This window comes from Oncorhynchus nerka, linkage group LG1 (assembly GCF_034236695.1).
Source record: "Oncorhynchus nerka isolate Pitt River linkage group LG1, Oner_Uvic_2.0, whole genome shotgun sequence".
NCBI classification, from domain to species: domain Eukaryota; kingdom Metazoa; phylum Chordata; class Actinopteri; order Salmoniformes; family Salmonidae; genus Oncorhynchus; species Oncorhynchus nerka.
Genome location: NC_088396.1, coordinates 45,414,882 through 45,437,119, shown reverse-complemented (window position 1 = coordinate 45,437,119; position 22,238 = coordinate 45,414,882). Strand labels below are relative to the sequence as shown.

The window sequence follows — 22,238 nt, the reverse complement described above, 5'->3', positions numbered from 1 at the left end:
CATTACGTTCTGTCCTCTGGCAATGATTTAGCTTCAATCTGACCAACCACATAGTCATTCATTTGTATTTCCATGTCCTCTTCTCTTCATAGTACAGTGTAGTATGTCGTAGCACGTGACCATAGATTACACAGCCAATGACAGGCTCTGATTTGCAATATGTAGGCCTAGCACGAACAACGTAATCTGAAATATTACCCATGTTGGAGATCACAATCCCAACAGTCCCTGAAAGAACCTGCGAGTGATGTCTGATAAGCCTGTAATAGAGATTGGTGGTGTCTCATTGATTAGTGACGTGCACAGAAACAACACCTCGCTGTGTCCACAGGTCACAGAGTGAATGATGGACTGTGGCACTCTGTGAGTCTCAGCTCCCGAGGTCTCCAGGTCACCATGACTCTGGACAATGAGCCGTCTTCAACTATGGAGCTGGGAGACCACATGGAGGCAGGAGACAGCCTCTACTTCGGAGGTAAGGCCACACACTTGTCTGCATAACTGTCTCATGAGACCAGGTCTTGGTGGTCAGGTTTTGGTGCAGCTTCTGAAGACATCATCTAAAGATGTATACAGGAAATGCAGGATGATGAAAATATGACGATTTTGCAACAGTTTTTCAATCTGTGTCACAGGTTGTCCGTCTCTGAACGTCTCAGGCTGTGAGAACCCCACATTGGCGTTCCAGGGGTGCATGCGTCTCTTCTCCATCAACAGCCAGCCCATGGACCTGAACCTGGTGCACCAAGGACGACTAGGAGACTACAAGGAGCTGCAGTTTGACACATGTAGCATCCATGACAGGTTGGACTTTAGGGTTTCTGCAGACGTTATACCAAGTAAGGTGGGGCTCCAATCCCCAAATGTTGGTGTGTTTGGATGAGAAACTAAAACAAAACGGCATTTATTCTCTCCACCACAGCCAATAGAGATAGCCTTACAGATAGGCTCGGCCAATTAGACCATGCAATGGAGCCTGGTACTGTAGCCTCATCATCCTGGTTGAGGGCCCTGCTAACAAGGAACACTTACAGGGAGGAGACAAACAAGAGAGCAGGCGTTTCTCCTTGTATTCACCCTGAGGGGAATCCTATCTCTGATGACAGATCACAGCTATACCTGACTGTTCTGTTCGGCATGCGAACCGGCAGATTGAGATGCTGTTGGAGTGTGTGGAACAATTACAGATTAAATGTTAGTTGATGTTAGTTAAAGCAATAGCATTTGTAAAAAGAGGAAATGAGATGCTTGGTGACAACAAAACAGCTGTCTGTGTGCATTGGCTGCCTCTCATGGAGCCTTCCTCAAAGAGTATGCTGAATGTGTTGTAGATTTCACTGCCATGCAATATTATTTAGGGAGGCTAGTGCAAGCAGACGGTTGGAAATGTGTCATCGTCCATCAGAGTGGCGTGTCTTGATGTAACTACCAGAACTATGCTTCATTAAAAGGATTGGAAGATTAACCTTTACGAGTGCTAATCTTCTTTTCTCTGTGTCCAATCAAATTTCATGACGACAGTTTTTTGCAAGTGTTCACTTCTGTGCCGCGGTTTCTAATTTCATGACCTGTGAGGGCAGCCGTGAACACAACACTAGAAACAGTACTACGGTAATGAAACCACGGCTTGTTACCTTATCCACGCCGCGGTCACTCCGGTCCATAGCAATTCATGGGAGAAAGACGACAGTGTATGAAATTGTAGATGCCTGCTTGTATAGCTGCGTGCTTGAAAGCCGGGCAATTACGCAAAACTGAAGGAGGCTTGAGGAGAATACTATTAATCAGGAAATTGAGGTTAGCAGAGGAATTTCTGTGAAGCGCTGGGTGTTCAAATAACCATAAACACATGTTCTGGGTTTGATGTGATTATGCTGCCGTTTATTTTTTTCAAACATAATAACACAGTACTGTGTTTGTTTACCAGTTGCCCAAACAATCTGAGTTTGAGGGGTACCAATTAATTTGGGATTTACCGAGCGGTCTTGTAAATCATAAATAAACAACGACAAAAGAAAAATGCACAAACGGTGTCGACTCACCTCTTCAGTACTCGGATGTCAGACCGTGCCTTGATAATGACAAGGCAATGGAAAATATATTGGGAGGGAGTCTCCTTAGCAGATAATGCAAGGTTCAGGATAGTAGGCCTGGACACAAAGACAAATCACATTTTGACCGTCTTCACAGAAAGGATTGTAAGATCTTACAGATCTGTGTTTGGGCTTTGATTGGATTTCTTTGTTTGCCAACACTTTATCCTTCGAAGACTTTTCGTTGTGTGAGTGTTTGTGTTTATTACTGGGAAAACAACTTTAGAATCTTTAAAACAAATACCTAGTATACGTACAGTATATCATCAATCTCTGACATTGTAAAAACAGATTTGCAGTTGATTTTCTACCTTTGGAATGTTTTTAAATGTTTTATTATGAACACACTGGCATTTGCTCATGCATAGTATAGATATCTTTATACGTGACAACATCTTGTATATTTCTGCTATTGCCTATCTCCAGATGTCTGCCCAACTTCTGTGAACATGGAGGGCAGTGTTCACAGTCCTGGAGCTGCTTCTACTGTGACTGCTCTGGCACAGGATACACTGGAGCCACCTGCCACAACTGTGAGTCCCCACCTGCTCTTCTTAGCTACACTATATACAGTACCTTACAGTAACACTCACCACTCCTTTCTCAAAAGTGTTCTTGACAATACTGCACAATACACCCCATGACGGGATATGCACTATATTTAAATGTATCTCACAATCACATAGAGCTGTTATCCATGTGCTGTCCTCCTTATAAAGTGTAATTCAAAGGGGTAACAACATGAGATGGTTTAAAGCCAGAGTGAACCTGTAGTGATCAGTCCCCTGGCTTAACTATCTGGGTCTCAGGTAATCCCTGTTAGTTGTACATCAAGATCCTCAGTCTGACACATGGAAGTTTCTCGTCTCATCTGTCGTCTCCAGACAGATACCCTTTTCGATATTCACCACTGAGAGCTCTCAGAACCCTCTGCTCCTGAATACTGATTTCTTGTTTATTCGCCAGCGGATGCAGTGTACCTTGATATGAATGTGCACCACATGATTGAAAATGCCCCACTTACTTCGAACATACTCTTTTTAATGTATAATGGTGTCTGGCTTGCTACCTTTTCTTGGTTACAGGATGCATATGTGTGCAACATGACGTATGCAATATGGGAAGGCGAAAACATTAGTATGACAAGGTCCAATTGTATTTCTATGTATTATCAATCCCCATTAGTTCCTACATAGGCAGTAGCTACTCTTCCTGGGGTCCAAAAAAAATCAAGGCAGTTATACAATTTTCAAAACATTACAATACATTCACAACAGATTTCACAACACATTAAGTGTGTGCCCTCAGGCCACTACTCTACTACCACATATCTACAACACAAAATCCATGTGTGTGTAGATTGCATAAGGTGTTTTTTTAATCCGTTTTTTTTCCTCCTGATTCTGCTGCTTGCATCCGTTACCTGATGTGGAAGAGTTCCATGTAGTCATGGCTCTATGTAGTACTGTGTGCGCCTTCCATAGTTTGTTCTGGATTTGGGGACTGTGAAGAGACCTCTGGTGGCATGTATTGTGGGGTATGCATGGGTGTCAGACAGCTAGGTGCATTCAACATGTCAATACCTCTCACATATACAAATAGTTGTAAAAGTCAATCTCTCCTCTACTTTGAGCCAGGAGAGACTGACATGCATATTATTCATGTTAGCTCTCCATGTACATATAAGAGCCAGCTGTGCTGCCCTGTTCTGCCCTATTCTTTGTTGCTCCTGACCATATGACTGGACAGTGTTCCAGTTGTGACAAAACTAGGGCCTAGGACCTGCCCTGTTGATACCATTGTTAAGAAGATAGAGTAGTGCTTTATTATGGACAGTTCTTAGCTACTGTTGCATCAACATGTTTTGACCATAACAGTTTACCATCCAGGGTTACGCCAAGCAGTTTAGTCTCCTCAACTTGCTCAATTTCCACATTATTCATTCAATTTCCACATTATTCATTATAATATGTAGTTGAGGTTTAGGATTTAGTGAATGACTTGTACCAAATACAATGCTTTTAGGTTTTGAAATATTTAGCACTTATTTCTTGCCACCAATTCTGATACTGACTGCAGCCCTTTAAGTAATTTCACTTGCTGACTTGTAGCTGACATGTGTAGAGTATAGCGTCATCACCATACATAGACACACAGGCTTTACTCAGAGCCAGTAGCAGGTCATTAGTAAAGATTGAAAAAAAAGTAAGAGGCCTAGACAGCCGCCCTGGGGAATGCCTGACTCTACATGGATTATGTTGGTGAGGCTTCCATTAAAGAACTCTTTGTGTTCTGTTAGAAAGGTAACTCTCTACATTTTTATTTTATTTCACCTTTATTTAACCTCTTGCTTCTACTTGGGATGCTTGCGTCCCAACTAGAGCTCTGGAAATGCAAATGCGCTACGCTAAATGCTAATAGTATTAGTTAAAACTCAAAAGTTCATTAAAATACACATGCAGGGTATCAAATTAAAGCTACACTCGTTGTGAATCCAGGCAACAAGTCAGATTTTTAAAATGCTTTTCGGCGACAGCATGAGAAGCTATTATCTGATAGCATGCACCAATACACTACAACACAAAAGCACAGCAGGGGACGTAAACAAAATAATTAGCATTTCGGCGTTACACAAACCGCACAATAAAATAGAAAACAGTCATTACCTTTCACCATCTTCTTTGTTGGCACTCCTAGATGTCCCATAAACACTATTGGGTCTTTATTTCGATTAAATCGGGCCATATAAAGCCAAGATATCGTTATATGTAGACTGTGTGATAAACGAAAAAACAGCGATTTCACAACGTAACGTCATTTTTTTAAATTCAAAAAGTAGACGATAAACTTTCACAAAACACTTCGAAATACGTTTGTAATGCTACTTTAGGTATTAGTAAACGTTAATAAGCGATAAAAATCATCCGTAGGCGATGTAAAAATCATTAGCTGTCGTCTTGGAAAAATTTCACGAGAGAGCTCTTCCGGAATGATCTGGGCGGAGACCGGAGGTAAGTGGTGCCCTGTTTCGGTTCAACCAAGAATCAAAGATGATTCAATTCACAAGACTCTAGACAACATGGGGATGCTGTGGGAGTTGAATGCTCGGTCTTATCTAATTCGGCTCACTGTTAACAATTGCTGGAAGTGGCGCAAGGATATTTATTTCCATTTTCTGTGATCAGGTTTTCCTGCGCTTTCCGATGTAACGCACGTTATGTTATAGCCACAGTCGTGATTTAACCAGTTTTAAAAACGTCCGAGGGTTTCCTATCCACACATTCTAACCATATGAACGTACTATATTCCTGGCATGAGTAGCAGGGCGCTGAAATGTTGCGCGATTTTTAACAAAATGTTCAAAAAAGTAGAGGGTAGGAGCAACTGGTTAACCAGGTAGGCAAGTTGAGAACAAGTTCTCATTTACAATTGCGACCTGGCCAAGATAAAGCAAAGCAGTTCGACACATACAACAACACAGAGTTACACATGGAGTAAAACAAACATACAGTCAATAATACAGTAGAAAAATAAGTCTATATACGATGTGAGCAAATGAGGTAAGATAAGGGAGGTAAAGGCAAAAAAAGGCCATTTACTTAGTGTTGGTAACAGGCTGATTGGTCGGCTGTTTGAGCCAGTAAAGGGTGCGTTGCTATTCTTGGGTAGCGGAATGACTTTTCCTTCCCTCCAGGCCTGAGGGAACACTATTTCCTGTAGGCTAAGATTGAAGAGATCACAAATAGGAGTGGCAATATAGTCCACTATCATCCTCAATATCGTCCACTATCATCCTCAGTAATTTTCCATCCAGATTGTCAGACCCCGGTGGCTTGTCATTGTTGATAGACAACAGTACTTTTTTTCACCTCTTCCACACTCACTTTACGGAATTCAAAATGACTATGCTTGTTTTTCATAATTTGGTCAGTTATACTTGGATGTGTAGTTTCATATAAATCATGTATAAAGCATATATATTTATGTACCATATATTATATTTCTATCTTCAAAGGTAGATGTCTGTGTTTTAGAGTTTCTCAACTAATATCCACTCAGAACTATGGCAAATTTGCCAGCCACTTTGCAATTATGTTACATGCTAGCCAATACAATAATTTTTAAACTTTCTCATCATCATTTCTGTCAGACATTTGAGAGCATGATGTATCCCTGTGTTCCTCTGTAGCCATCTATGAGACGTCATGTTTCCCTGGGTTCCTCTGTAGCCATCTATGAGACGTCATGTTTCCCTGTGTTCCTCTGTAGCCATCTATGAGACGTCATGTTTCCCTGTGTTCCTCTGTAGCCATCTATGAGACGTCATGTTTCCCTGTGTTCCTCTGTAGTCATCTATGAGTCATGATGTTTCCCTGTGTTGCTCTGTAGCCATCTATGAGACGTCATGTTTCCCTGTGTTCCTCTGTAGTCATCTGAGTCATGATGTATCCCTGTGTTCCTCTGTAGCCATCTATGAGACGTCATGTTTCCCTGTGTTCCTCTGTAGCCATCTATGAGACGTCATGTTTCCTTGTGTTCCTTTGTAGCCATCTATGAGACGTCATGTTTCCCTGTGTTCCTCTGTAGCCATCTATGAGACGTCATGTTTCCTTGTGTTCCTCTGTAGCCATCTATGAGACGTCATGTTTCCCTGTGTTCCTCTGTAGCCATCGATGAGGCATGATGTTTCCCTGTGTTCCTCTGTAGCCATCTATGAGTCATGATGTTTCCCTGTGTTCCTCTGTAGCCATCTATGAGACGTCATGTTTCCCTGTGTTCCTCTGTAGCCATCTATGAGTCATGATGTTTCCCTGTGTTCCTCTGTAGCCATTTATGAGACGTCATGTTTCCCTGTGTTCCTCTGTAGCCATCTATGAGACGTCATGTTTCCCTGTGTTCCTCTGTAGCCATCAATGAGGCATGATGTTTCCCTGTGTTCCTCTGTAGCCATCTATGAGTCATGATGTTTCCCTGTATTCCTCTGTAGCCATCTATGAGGCACGATGTATCCCTGTGTTCCTCTGTAGCCATCTATGAGGCATGATGTTTCCCTGTGTTCCTCTGTAGCCATCAATGAGGCATGATGTTTCCCTGTCTTCCTCTGTAGCCATCTATGAGACGTCGTGTTTCCCTGTGCTCCTCTGTAGCCATCTATGAGTCATGATGTTTCCCTGTGTTCCTCTGTAGCCATCTATGAGTCATGATGTTTCCCTGTGTTCCTCTGTAGCCATCTATGAGGCATGATGTATCCCTGTGTTCCTCTGTAGCTATCTATGAGTCATGATGTTTCCCTGTGTTCCTCTGTAGCCATCTATGAGGCATCATGTGAGGCCTACCGTCTGACTGGCAGCTCCTCAGGCTACTTCTCCATTGATCCAGATGGCAGTGGTCCACTGGCGCCCACACAGGTCTACTGCAACATGACAGGTGAGCTGCCACCGGGGCCCCCAGTTTTGGTAAGAAATATCCGATTCAGTCACTGACAGATCACATTGCTTTGACCCACTGCACAACTGACAGCCAAGCTATCATGTGGAAAATCATTAGAGTTACTCAATATGGACCTGCCCTTTGATTACAATGAGAGCTTCAAATAAATATTTGGGTAAATCTCTGCTGTAAATAAGAACGTATTTGTGTAAAAGTGTGCAAAGTTACTCAAAAACGAAAAAAGTGGGGGAAAAAAGTGAATACACAAAATGATTAAGGCTCTGATTCAAGTCTGTGTCTCATGTCTTCAGGGCTTTAGACTTTTGACAGACAGAGTAAAGGAATGAGAGCTTGATGCCTCAATGCTGGCACTCAAGACAATATCCATTACTTGCTGTCATGAGCTTACAGCTCTGACCTTTACGGAGGTAAATGCAACATTTAAGTAATTACGGAGGTGGTTGGCTGGCTGGCTGGCTGGGTGGGTGGTTGGCTGGCCGGCTGGGTGGCTGGCTGGCTGCCTGTTGATAGTCTGGCTGCTGCCGGTTGATAGTCTGGCTCAAGATCACAATGTTTGCCTTTTTTTTTGCCCTCCACAAATCCTAATAATTTTGCATTGAGTCGCCTCAGGTTGACCTCAATTAAAGAATCTATTAGAGATGTAAATAACTCTCAGCTTGACAACCTGGGATGTGAATAATCACAAAGCGGAAGAGGATTTTCTCTCAGGCAAGGTAAACACCAATTCCCCCATAGTACATCAAATGGGGGGATGTTAATGAATAGAGGTTCTCACCTCATTGAATCATGCAAACTATTCACCCTTGGTTAGAGAGCCAACAGAAAGTCTTATGTTTGACTGTGGATTACTGTACATGCAGGAAGCCCCTTTTTAATCAACCTAATCATTAATTCAACATGTTTATTTGGATAGTGGCTTGTACTAAGTCAAAGCTTGTGAATGTATCCAAGGTTTTATAATCAAAAGGTTCACAATGATACAACCAACCGGCTCTGCACATCATTTACAGCATGTTACAGGTCAAAATGACTTCAGGTTTGTGTTTTGTTCTATGTTGTGTTGTAGAGGACAAGGTGTGGACAGTAGTGACCCACAACAGCACAGATCCAGTCAGGGTCCAGGGTTCTACACTACAGAAGCCCTACATTATGAAGTTTAACTACAGCGCCTCACCTGAACAACTGATGGCCCTCGTGTCCGGGTCAGAGCAGTGTCAACAGGAAGTTATGTACAGCTGTAGGAAGTCCCGCCTCTTCAACACCAGAGGTGAGTTGGGTTGATAGCATCCTGTTCATCTTATAAAGTCAAACATAGACATGTTCCCAGATGGACCTGTTCCATAATATGACTGGTTAGTATTCTAAGAATGAACCTGACTCTGACCTGAGTGTGTGAATATACGCTCAATCCTCTAAACATTGATCCCATTATCTTGCAATAACTTGAAAGGCTACCGCCCAGCAAGTTTCTGAGCATCAATCTTCAATTGCTTTGAGAGCAAACGGTCTCCCAGGCATCCCACATTTGCTCCTAAATCATGAAACATTCATGAAGTTCTGAATTCCCCGATTCCCTGGCTGTCATGTGTGCGCAAACAAACAAGTTAATTTTCACAGTGGATCAATAAGAGACAGGAAACAAGTCATTTCATGGGCTATATATGAACAGTGTCAGATGCAACATGAATACTGTAGGTTGTTTTCTGCTGGCTGTCGTGCTTCAACACATATATTCTCTCTATAGAAGATCAATGATGTTCAGCCCCTCTGTCATACACAGCATGTTACTTAGCTGTTCAATAAATATAGCGATCAATAATTGTTAATTATTAGACCAATTTGGCAAATGGATTTATGTAAATTTGCATGATTTAACAAGTGTATTTTTGTGAACTCATACATCACACCGAAATGAATGTGTAACCTGCACGCATTAATGGAATATGGTTCACATTAGTTTAATATGTTTGATTGTTATTCATTTGTTTGTCATTTTCATTTGTTTAATTATGTGTCTGTAGTGTCGGGCACAGGCAACAGCTGCAGCTTGTAATATGACAAGAAAAGGCCAATTAGCATCCACAATGACACTGTAATTTTGACTCGTCTTCTCGATTCATTATACCGTTTCATCTACAGGGCATTCGGAAAGTATTCAGGCCCCTTGATTTTATCCACATTTTGTTACGTTACAGCCTCATTCTAAAATTAATTAAATTCTTATTTTTCCTCATAAATCTACACACAATACTCCTTAATGATAAATGAAAAACATGTTTCCAGAAATTAGCAAATGTTAAAAATAAAAAAACTGAAATATTACATTTACACAAGTATTCCAACCCTTTACTCAGTACTTTGTTGAATCACCTTTGGCAGTGATTACAGCCTCGAGTCTTCTTGGGTATGACGCTACAAGCTTGGCACACCTGTATTTGGGGAGTCCCATTCAAATCAAATCAAATCAAATCAAATGTATTTATATAGCCCTTCGTACATCAGCTGATATCTCAAAGTGCTGTACAGAAACCCAGCCTAAAACCCCAAACAGCAAACAATGCAGGTGTAAAAGCACGGTGGCTAGGAAAAACTCCCTAGAAAGGCCAAAACCTAGGAAGAAACCTAGAGAGGAACCAGGCTATGTGGGGTGGCCAGTCCACATGACCAAGATGTTCAAATGTTCATAAATGACCAGCATGGTCGAATAATAATAAGGCAGAACAGTTGAAACTGGAGCAGCAGCACAGTCAGGTGGACTGGGGACAGCAAGGAGTCATCATGTCAGGTAGTCCTGGGGCACGGTCCTAGGGCTCAGGTCCTCCGAGAGAGAGAGAAAGAAAGAGAGAATTAGAGAGAGCATATGTGGGGTGGCCAGTCCTCTTCTGGCTGTGCCGGGTGGAGATTATAACAGAACGTGGCCAAGATGTTCAAATGTTCATAAATGACCAGCATGGTTGAATAATAGTAAGGCAGAACAGTTGAAACTGGAGCAGCAGCATGGCCAGGTGGACTGGGGACAGCAAGGAGTCATCATGTCAGGTAGTCCTGGGACATGGTCCTAGGGCCCAGGCCAGTTGAAACTGGAGCAGCAGCATGGCCAGGTGGACTGGGGACAGCAAGGAGTCATCATGTCAGATAGTCCTGGGGCATGGTCCTAGGGCTCAGGTCCTCCAAGAGAGAGAACGAAAGAGAGAAGGAGAGAATTAGAGAACGCACACTTAGATTCACACAGGACACCGAATAGGACAGGAGAAGTACTCCAGATATAACAAACTGACCCTAGCCCCCCGACACATAAACTAATGCAGCATAAATACTGGAGGCTGAGACAGGAGGGGTCAGGAGACACTGTGGCCCCATCCGAGGACACCCCCGGACAGGGCCAAACAGGAAGGATATAACCCCACCCACTTTGCCAAAGCACAGCCCCCACACCACTAGAGGGATATCTTCAACCACCAACTTACCATCCTGAGACAAGGCCGAGTATAGCCCACAAAGATCTCCGCCACGGCACAACCCAAGGGGCGCCAACCCAGACAGGCCGACCACAACAGTGAATCAACCCACCCAGGTGACGCACCCCCCAGGGACGGCATGAGAGAGCCCCAGTAAGCCAGTGACTCAGCCCCGTAACAGGGTAGAGGCAGAGAATCCCAGTGGAAAGAGGGGAATCGGCCAGGCAGAGACAGCAAGGGCGGTTCGTTGCTCCAGAGCCTTTCCGTTCACCTTCCCACTCCTGGGCCAGACTACACTCAATCATATGACCCACTGAAGAGATGAGTCTTCAGTAAAGACTTAAAGGTTGAGACCGAGTTTGCGTCTCTGACATGGGTAGGCAGACCGTTCCATAAAAATGGAGCTCTATAGGAGAAAGCCCTGCCTCCAGCTGTTTGCTTAGAAATTCTAGGGACAATTAGGAGGCCTGCGTCTTGTGACCGTAGCGTACGTGTAGGTATGTACGGCAGGACCAAATCAGAGAGATAGGTAGGAGCAAGCCCATGTAATGCTTTGTAGGTTAGCAGTAAAACCTTGAAATCAGCCCTTGCTTTGACAGGAAGCCAGTGTAGAGAGGCTAGCACTGGAGTAATATGATCAAATTTTTTGGTTCTAGTCAGGATTCTAGCAGCCGTATTCAGCACTAACTGAAGTTTATTTAGTGCTTTATCCGGGTAGCCGGAAAATAGAGCATTGCAGTAGTCTAACCTAGAAGTGACAAAAGCATGGATTAATTTTTCTGCATCATTTTTGGACAGAAAGTTTCTGATTTTTGCAATGTTACGTAGATGGAAAAAAGCTGTCCTCGAAATGGTCTTGATATGTTCTTCAAAAGAGAGATCAGGGTCCAGAGTAACGCCGAGGTCCTTCACAGTTTTATTTGAGACAACTGTACAACCATTAAGATTAATTGTCAGATTCAACAGAAGATCTCTTTGTTTCTTGGGACCTAGAACAAGCATCTCTGTTTTGTCCGAGTTTAATAGTAGAAAGTTTGCAGCCATCCACTTCCTTATGTCTGAAACACATGCTTCTAGCGAGGGCAATTTTGGGGCTTCACCATGTTTCATTGAAATGTACAGCTGTGTGTCATCCGCATAGCAGTGAAAGTTTACATTATGTTTTCGAATAACATCCCCAAGAGGTAAAATATATAGTGAAAACAATAGTGGTCCTAAAACAGAACCTTGAGGAACACCGAAATTTACAGTTGATTTGTCAGAGGACAAACCATTCACAGAGACAAACTGATATCTTTCCGACAGATAAGATCTAAACCAGGCCAGAACATGTCCGTGTAGACCAATTTGGGTTTCCAATCTCTCCAAAAGAATGTGGTAATCGATGGTATCAAAAGCAGCACTAAGGTCTAGGAGCACGAGGACAGATGCAGAGCCTCGGTCCGTTGCCATTAAAATGTCATTTACCACCTTCACAAGTGCCGTCTCAGTGCTATGATGGGGTCTAAAACCAGACTGAAGCATTTCGTATACATTGTTTGTCTTCAGGAAGGCAGTGAGTTGCTGCGCAACAGCCTTCTCTAAAATTTTTGAGAGGAATGGAAGATTCGATATAGGCCGATAGTTTTTTATATTTTCTGGGTCAAGGTTTGGCTTTTTCAAGAGAGGCTTTATTACTGCCACTTTTAGTGAGTTTCTTCTCTGCAGATCCTCTCAAGCTCTGTCAGGTTGGATGGGGAGCGTTGCTCCACAGCTATTTTCAGGTCTCTCAGAGATGTTCGATCGGTGTCATGTTATGTCTTGTCCCTGTGCTTTCTCTTCTCTTCGTTTCCCCCTGCTGGTCGTATTAGGTTACTATCTTTCTCTCTCTCTTTCGTTCCGTTCCTGCTCCCAGCTGTTCCCCATTCTCCTAACGACCTCGTTTACTCTCTCACACCTGTCTCCTCTTTTGCCCTCTGATTAAGTCTCTATTTCTCTCTCTGTTTCTGCTTCTGTCTAAGCATAACAGAAGAATCCGACCAGGAATGGACCCAGCGACTTCGGATCCTCTCTACTCAGCCGTCGAGATCCAGGGAGCGATGCTAGGCAGACACGAGCAGGAATTGTCTGCTGCTCGACATGCCGTTGAGACCCTGGCCGCCCAAGTCTCCGACCTCTCGAAACATATTCACAATCTCCGCCTCGATCCACCGGCTACTTCCAGGGCTTCCGAGTCTCCGGAGCCCAGAATTAATAACCCACCGCGTTACTCTGGGGAGCCCACTGAATGCCGCTCGTTCCTCACCCAGTGTGATATTGTGTTCTCTCTCCAGCCCAACACGTACTCCAGGGGTACAGCTCGTATCGCCTACGTCATATCTCTCCTTACTGGACGGGCTCGTGAGTGGGGCACGGCAATCTGGGAGGCAAGGGCTGAGTGTACTAACCAGTATCAGAACTTTAAGGAGGAGATGATACGGGTTTTTGATCGTTCAGTTTTTGGGAAAGAAGCTTCCAGGGCCTTGTCTTCCCTATGTCAAGGGAATCGATCCATAACGGACTACTCTATAGAGTTTCGCACTCTTGCTGCCTCCAGTGACTGCAACGAGCCGGCGTTGCTCGCTCGTTTTCTGGAGGGTCTCCACGCAAAGATAAAGGATGAGATTCTCTCCCGGGAGGTTCCTTCCAGCGTGGATTCTTTGATTGAACTCGCTATTCGTATAGAACGACGGGTAGATCTTCGTCACCGAGCTCGTGGAAGAGAGCTCGCGTTATCCGTTTCCCCCCTCTCCGCATCACTACCATCTTCCTCCACTGGCTCAGGTGCTGAGCCCATGCAGCTGGGGGGTATTCGCATCTCGACTAAGGAGAGGGAACGGAGAATCACCAACCGCCTCTGTCTCTATTGCGGTTCCGCTGGTCATTTTGTCATTTCATGTCCAGTAAAGGCCAGAGCTCATCAGTAAGCGGAGGGCTACTGGTGAGCGCTACTACTCAGGTCTCTCCTTCAAGATCCTGTACTACCTTGTCGGTCCATCTACGCTGGACCGGTTCGGCAGCTTCCTGCAGTGCCTTGATAGACTCTGGGGCGGAGGGCTGTTTTATGGACGAAGCCTGGGCTCGGGAACATGACATTCCTCTCAGACAGTTAGGGGAGCCCACGGCCATGTTCGCCTTGGATGGTAGTCCTCTCCCCAGGATTCAGCGTGAAACGCTACCTTTAACCCTCACTGTCTCTGGTAATCATAGCGAAACCATTTCTTTTTTGATTTTTCGTTCACCTTTTACTCCTGTTGTTTTGGGCCATCCCTGGCTAGTGTGTCATAATCCTTCTATTAATTGGTCTAGTAATTCTATCCTCTCCTGGAACGTCTCTTGTCATGTGAAGTGTTTAATGTCTGCTATCCCTCCTGTTTCTTCTGCCCCTCTTCTCAGGAGGAGCCTGGTGATTTGACAGGGGTGCCGGAGGAATATCATGATCTGCGCACGGTCTTCAGTCGGTCCAGGGCCACCTCCCTTCCTCCTCACCGGTCGTATGATTGTAGTATTGATCTCCTCAAGAAGCGTTTTACATCCGCTCCTATCCTTGTTACACCTGACGCTCTAGACAGTTCATTGTCGAGGTTGACGCGTCAGAGGTGGGCGTGGGAGCCATTCTGTCCCAGCGCTCCCATTCTGACGATAAGGTCCACCCCTTGCGCGTATTTTCTCATCGCCTGTCGCCGTCGGAACGTAACTATGATGTGGTAAACCGCGAACTGCTCGCCATCCGCTTAGCCCTAGGCGAATGGCGACAGTGGTTGGAGGGGGCGACCGTTCCTTTTGTCGTTTGGACTGACCATAAGAACCTTGAGTACATCCGTTCTGCCAAACGACTTAATGCGCGTCAGGCTCGTTGGGCGCTGTTTTTCGCTCGTTTTCGAGTTCGTTATTTCTTATCATCCGGGCTCTAAGAACACCAAGCCTGATGCTTTATCCCGTCTCTTCAGTTCTTCAGTAGCCTCCACCGACCCCGAGGGGATTCTCCCTGAGGGGCGTGTTGTCGGGTTGACTGTCTGGGGAATTGAGAGGCAGGTAAAGCAAGCACTCACTCACACTCCGTCTCCGCGCTTGTCCTAGGAACCTTCTTTTCGTTCCTGTTCCTACTCGTCTGGCCGTTCTTCAGTGGGCTCACTCTGCCAAGTTAGCCGGCCACCCCGGCGTTCGGGGTAGGCTTGCTTCTATTCGCCAGCGTTTTTGGTGGCCCACTCAGGAGCGTGACACGCGTCGTTTCGTGGCTGCTTGTTCGGACTGCGCGCAGACTAAGTCTGGTAACTCTCCTCCTGCCCCTACCCCTGGCCTTGCTGTGTCTCAGTCTGTCCCCAGCCACCGCATCTCTCCTGGTCCTGCTCCTAGCCTTGCTGTGTCTCAGTCTGCCCCAAGTTGTCACTCTCCTGGCCTGTTTGGTCCAGTTCTCTGTTTGGTCCAACTCTTACAGTTCTCTACCCGTGTCTCATTTAAAAAATAATAATAGCACAATGATTCCCTCTTCATCGTTTTCCGGTACGGTCCTGAGGAAAGGAGTTGGGTTCCATCTCGGGACGTGCTGGACCGTTCGCTGATCGGTGATTTCCTCCGTTGCCGCCAGGTTTCCTCCTCGAGTGCGCCAGGAGGCGCTCGGTGAGTGGGGGGGTACTGTCATGTTATGTCTTGTCCCTGTGCTTTCTCTTCTCTTCGTTTCCCCCTGCTGGTCGTATTAGGTTACTATCTTTCTCTCTCTCTTTCGTTCCGTTCCTGCTCCCAGCTGTTCCCCATTCTCCTAACGACCTCGTTTACTCTCTCACACCTGTCTCCTCTTTTGCCCTCTGATTAAGTCTCTATTTCTCTCTCTGTTTCTGCTTCTGTCCTTGTCGGATTCTTGTTTGCTTTGCCCTTGTCCCGTCGTAATCTGCCTCTTTATTAGATGCTACGTGTGAGCAGGTGTCTCTGTCCTCTACGGCCCGCGCCTACCCTGAGGGACCAGCAGTCTGTTGCCGCTAGCCCTGCAATTCTCCTCTACTACTAGAAGGAGGACTCTCCTGCAAAGATAGAGGATTTATGTTTTCCCTGTTTGGACATTAAAAGACTGTTTCTGTTGAATCGCTGTTGGGTCCTCACTCATCTGCATAACAATCGGGTTCAACTCCGGGCTCTGCCTGGGCCACTCAAGGACATTCAGAGACTTGTCCCGAAGCGACTCCTGCGTTGTCTTAGCTGTGTGCTTAGGGTCGTTGTCCTGTTGGAAGGTGAATCTTCACCTCAGCCTGAGCACTCTGGAGGAGGTTTTCATCAAGGATCTCTCAGTACTTTGTTCCGTTCATCTTTTCCTGGATCCTGACTAGTCTCCAAGCCCCTGCTGCTGAAAAACATCTCAGCATGATGCTGCCACCACCATGCTTCACCGTAGGGATGGTGCCAAAGAGTTCAATCTTGGTTTCATCTTGCTTCTCATGGTCTGAGACGCTTTAGGTGCCTTTTGGCAAACTCCAAGTGGGCTGTCATGTGCCTTTTTACTGAAGAATGCCTTCCGTCTGGCCACTCTACCACAAAGGCCTGATTGGTGGAGTGCTGCAGAGATGGTTGTCCTTCTAGAAGGTTCTCCCATGTTGTGTTGATAGAAGCCTATATCTATGCAGAGAACTGAGAGGATACTTCCTGCTGACCTGTAGTGTCTTTCAGGCAGAGTCATGTTGTGTTGATAGAAGCCTATAACTATGCAGATGGCTGAGAGGATACTTCCTGCAGGCCTGTAGTGTCTCTCAGGCAGAGTCATGTTGTGGGACAGAAGACTGTAGCAGGGCCACTTACCGATGCTCCAGGAAATGAGCCCTGCGAGTCTAACTGACATCACTGAGGACTCATTGACACAATGCCATGGGATACCAAAAGATGCCCAGGGCTCTAATCACATTCACTGTGCAGATTCTGTTTCTCTACATGTGGACCTAATTGTAATCCTGTGACTGGTCCAGATGGCAGCCCTCTGTCCTGGTGGGTGGACCAGGGTGGAGAGAGACGGACCTACTGGGGAGGCTTCCTGCCAGGTGTTCAGCAGTGCTCCTGCAGCCTGGAGGAGAACTGCATGGACATGAACTACTTCTGCAACTGTGATGCCGACACAGACTCATGGTAACTAGGCAAATATGTCTCTCTGTGTATCTACTGGGCTGTTCATTGATCAATATCAAGGCTGGAAAGACATTTGCGTTTGTCTTTTTGATCATAATGAAAATGTTTTTGGCGCATTACTTACTTTCCATATAGAACTTTAAATACAGGGATATCTTCATCACAATTCAACTGCTGGAAAACATTTACTATACGAAGGTATAAATCACTATAAAACATATTCAAATGCAGTTCTTATGATAATATTCTTAATTACATAATTTGTTTTAAACTAGAATTCTGTTGTGTACATTATTTTTTAAACATTTATTCTCACCCTGTGTTCCCCCATGTAATTTTGCATTTGGGGAACCTAATTTGCATATCTCCTGAGATACAGTCCAGACCTTGATCGATCACTCCATCTTTATAGTGTTTATTCTGAAGTTTCAATGCTGACTGAGGATTGGATTAGTTTATCAGTAGTGAAATTAAGAGGCTTCTCTCTCTCTGTCTATTGCAGGGCTAATGACACAGGAATACTTTCTTACAAAGAGCACTTACCAGTGAGTGAGATCGTGATTGGAGACACCAACAGAACTGGCTCTGAGGCGCTCTACAGAATCGGCCCGCTGCGTTGTTATGGCGACAGTAGGTGAACTGTTTTATTTTGTAACATTTTTATCTTACAGATGGTCCCTTTGAACATCCTTGTTTTTCCAGGCAAAATGCTGAGTAACTATCGACTGTGTTCAAACTTAGAAAATACGTGTATTTCCTGTTTTCTAGAGTCTGTGTGGAATGCAGCGTCCTTCTACCAGGAGTCATCCTACCTGCACTTCCCCACCCTCCAGGCAGAGCTCAGCTCTGACATCTCCTTCTACTTCAAGACCAGCGCTCCCTCAGGAGTCTTCCTGGAGAACGTGGGCCTCAAGGACTTCATCAGAGTGGAGCTCAGCTGTGAGTTTGTTAGCCGTACTCGCACGCACGCACACACACACACACACACACACACACACACACACACACACACACACACACACACACAGACTTACAAATTGGTGCATTCACCTTATGACATCCAGTGGAACAGCCACTTTACAATAGTGCATCTAAATCTTTTAAGGGGGGTGAGAAGGATTACTTTATCCTATCCTAGGTATTCCTTAAAGAGGTGGGGTTTCAGGTGTCTCCGGAAGGTGGTGATTGACTCCGCTGTCCTGGCGTCGTGAGGGAGTTTGTTCCACCATTGGGGGGCCAGAGCAGCGAACAGTTTTGACTGGGCTGAGCGGGAACTGTACTTCCTCAGTGGTAGGGAGGCGAGCAGGCCAGAGGTGGATGAACGCAGTGCCCTTGTTTGGGTGTAGGGCCTGATCAGAGCCTGGAGGTACTGAGGTGCCGTTCCCCTCACAGCTCCGTAGGCAAGCACCATGGTCTTGTAGCGGATGCGAGCTTCAACTGGAAGCCAGTGGAGAGAGCGGAGGAGCGGGGTGACGTGAGAGAACTTGGGAAGGTTGAACACCAGACGGGCTGCGGCGTTCTGGATTAGTTGTAGGGGTTTAATGGCACAGGCAGGGAGCCCAGCCAACAGCGAGTTGCAGTAATCCAGACGGGAGATGACAAGTGCCTGGATTAGGACCTGCGCCGCTTCCTGTGTGAGGCAGGGTCGTACTCTGCGGATGTTGTAGAGCATGAACCTACAGGAACGGGCCACCGCCTTGATGTTAGTTGAGAACGACAGGGTGTTGTCCAGGATCACGCCAAGGTTCTTAGCGCTCTGGGAGGAGGACACAATGGAGTTGTCAACCGTGATGGCGAGATCATGGAACGGGCAGTCCTTCCCGGGAGGAAGAGCAGCTCCGTCTTGCCGAGGTTCAGCTTGAGGTGGTGATCCGTCATCCACACTGATATGTCTGCCAGACATGCAGAGATGCGATTCGCCACCTGGTCATCAGAAGGGGGAAAGGAGAAGATTAATTGTGTGTCGTCTGCATAGCAATGATAGGAGAGACCATGTGAGGTTATGACAGAGCCAAGTGACTTGGTATATAGCGAGAATAGGAGAGGGCCTAGAACAGAGCCCTGGGGGACACCAGTGGTGAGAGCACGTGGTGAGGAGACGGATTCTCGCCACGCCACCTGGTAGGAACGACCTGTCAGATAGGACGCAATCCAAGCGTGGGCCGCGCCGGAGATGCCCAACTCGGAGAGGGTGGAGAGGAGGATCTGATGGTTCACAGTATCGAAGGCAGCCGATAGGTCTAGAAGGATGAGAGCAGAGGAGAGAGAGTTAGCTTTAGCAGTGCGGAGCGCCTCCGTGATACAGAGAAGAGCAGTCTCAGTTGATTGACTAGTCTTGAAACCTGACTGATTTGGATCAAGAAGGTCATTCTGAGAGAGATAGCGGGAGAGCTGGCCAAGGACGGCACGTTCAAGAGTTTTGGAGAGAAAAGAAAGAAGGGATACTGGTCTGTAGTTGTTGACATCGGAGGGATCGAGTGTAGGTTTTTTCAGAAGGGGTGCAACTCTCGCTCTCTTGAAGACGGAAGGGACGTAGCCAGCGGTCAGGGATGAGTTGATGAGCGAGGTGAGGTAAGGGAGAAGGTCTCCGGAAATGGTCTGGAGAAGAGAGGAGGGGATAGGGTCAAGCGGGCAGGTTGTTGGGCGGCCGGCCGTCACAAGACGTGAGATTTCATCTGGAGAGAGAGGGGAGAAAGAGGTCAGAGCACAGGGTAGGGCAGTGTGAGCAGAACCAGCGGTGTCGTTTGACTTAGCAAACGAGGATCGGATGTCGTCGACCTTCTTTTCAAAATGGTTGACGAAGTCATCTGCAGAGAGGGAGGATGGGGGGGGGGGGAGGAGGATTCAGGAGGGAGGAGAAGGTGGCAAAGAGCTTCCTAGGGTTAGAGGCAGATGCTTGGAATTTAGAGTGGTAGAAAGTGGCTTTAGCAGCAGAGACAGAAGAGGAAAATGTAGAGAGGAGGGAGTGAAAGGATGCCAGGTCCGCAGGGAGGCGAGTTTTCCTCCATTTCCGCTCGGCTGCCCGGAGCCCTGTTCTGTGAGCTCGCAATGAGTCGTCGAGCCACGGAGCGGGAGGGGAGGACCGAGCCGGCCTGGAGGATAGGGGACATAGAGAGTCAAAGGATGCAGAAAGGGAGGAGAGGAGGGTTGAGGAGGCAGAATCAGGAGATAGGTTGGAGAAGGTTTGAGCAGAGGGAAGAGATGATAGGATGGAAGAGGAGAGAGTAGCGGGGAGAGAGAGCGAAGGTTGGGACGGCGCGATACCATCCGAGTAGGGGCAGTGTGGGAAGTGTTGGATGAGAGCGAGAGGGAAAAGGATACAAGGTAGTGGTCGGAGACTTGGAGGGGAGTTGCAATGAGGTTAGTGGAAGAACAGCATCTAGTAAAGATGAGGTCGAGCGTATTGCCTGCCTTGTGAGTAGGGGGAAGGTGAGAGGGAGAGGTCAAAAGAGGAGAGGAGTGGAAAGAAGGAGGCAGAGAGGAATGAGTCAAAGGTAGACGTGGGGAGGTTAAAGTCGCCCAGAACTGTGAGAGGTGAGCCGTCCTCAGGAAAGGAGCTTATCAAGGCATCAAGCTCATTGATGAACTCTCCGAGGGAACCTGGAGGGCGATAAATGATAAGGATGTTAAGCTTGAAAGGGCTGGTAACTGTGACAGCATGGAATTCAAAGGAGGCGATAGACAGATGGGTAAGGGGAGAAAGAGAGAATGACCACTTGGGAGAGATGAGGATCCCGGTGCCACCACCCCGCTGACCAGAAGCTCTCGGGGTGTGCGAGAACACGTGGGCGGACGAAGAGAGAGCAGTAGGAGTAGCAGTGTTATCTGTCGTGATCCATGTTTCCGTCAGTGCCAAGAAGTCGAGGGACTGGAGGGAGGCATAGGCTGAGATGAACTCTGCCTTGTTGGCCGCAGATCGGCAGTTCCAGAGGCTACCGGAGACCTGGAACTCCACGTGGGTCGTGCGCGCTGGGACCACCAGATTAGGGTGGCCGACCCACGCGGTGTGGAGCGTTTGTATGGTCTGTGCAGAGAGGAGAGAACAGGGATAGACAGACACATAGTTGACAGGCTACAGAAGAGGCTACGCTAATGCAAAGGAGATTGAATGACAAGTGGACTACACGTCTCGAATGTTCAGAAAGTTGAGCTTACGTAGCAAGAATCTTATTGACTAAAATGATTAAAATGATACAGTACTGCTGAAGTAGGCTAGCTGGCAGTGGCTGCGTTGTTGACTTTGTAGGCTAGCTGGCAGTGGCTGCGTTGTTGACACTACACTAATCAAGTCGTTCCGTTGAGTGTAATAGTTTCTACAGTGCTGCTATTCGGGGGCTAGCTGGCTAGCTAGCAGTGTTGATTACGTTACGTTGCGTTAAAAGAACGACAATAGCTGGCTAGCTAACCTAGAAAATCGCTCTAGACTACACAATTATCTTTGATACAAAGACGGCTATGTAGCTAGCTATGTAGCTAGCTACGATCAAACAAATCAAACCGTTGTACTGTAATGAAATGAAATGAAAATGTGATACTACCTGTGGAGCGAGGCGGAATGCGACCGGGTTGTTGAGTGCGGAAGTTCTATTCGGTAGACGTTGGCTAGCTGTTGGCTAGCTAGCAGTGTCTCCTACGTTAAGGATGACAAATAGCTGGCTAGCTAACCTCGGTAAATTAAGATAATCACTCTAAAACTACACACTCTAAACTACACAATTATCTTGGATACGAAGACAGCAAAGACAACTATGTAGCTAGCTAACACTACACTAATCAAGTCGTTCAGTTGAGTGTAATAGTTTCTACAGTGCTGCTATTCGGTAGACGGTGGACGTTTGCTAGCTGGCTAGCTGCTGGGCAGATAGCAGTGTAGACTACGTTAGGACGACGAAATACGATAATTACGCAATTATCTTTGATACAAAGACGGCTATGTAGCTAGCTAAGAAGAAATTGCTAAGATTAGACAAATCAAACCGTTATATACTATAATGAATATACGTACTATAATGAAATGTAATGAAATGTAATGAAAAGTTATACTACCTGCGGACCGAAGTGCGGATGCGACCGCTCGCTCCAACCCGGAAGTACACACACACACACACAC

At 46.2% G+C, this 22,238-nt stretch overlaps 1 protein-coding gene across 1 annotated transcript in view; it reads left to right on the top strand.

Moving 5' to 3' along the window:
• LOC115130610 (contactin-associated protein-like 5) overlaps positions 1-22,238 on the top strand; it is an 82,096-nt gene that overhangs the window by 40,197 nt on the left and 19,661 nt on the right. The window contains exons 9-16 of the mRNA XM_065017335.1: positions 332-475; positions 636-804; positions 2,520-2,626; positions 7,401-7,520; positions 8,611-8,811; positions 16,972-17,128; positions 17,631-17,758; positions 17,897-18,067. Of these exons, the coding sequence (XP_064873407.1) occupies positions 332-475; positions 636-804; positions 2,520-2,626; positions 7,401-7,520; positions 8,611-8,811; positions 16,972-17,128; positions 17,631-17,758; positions 17,897-18,067 (1,197 nt within the window). The remainder of the gene's footprint in view (positions 1-331; positions 476-635; positions 805-2,519; positions 2,627-7,400; positions 7,521-8,610; positions 8,812-16,971; positions 17,129-17,630; positions 17,759-17,896; positions 18,068-22,238) is intronic.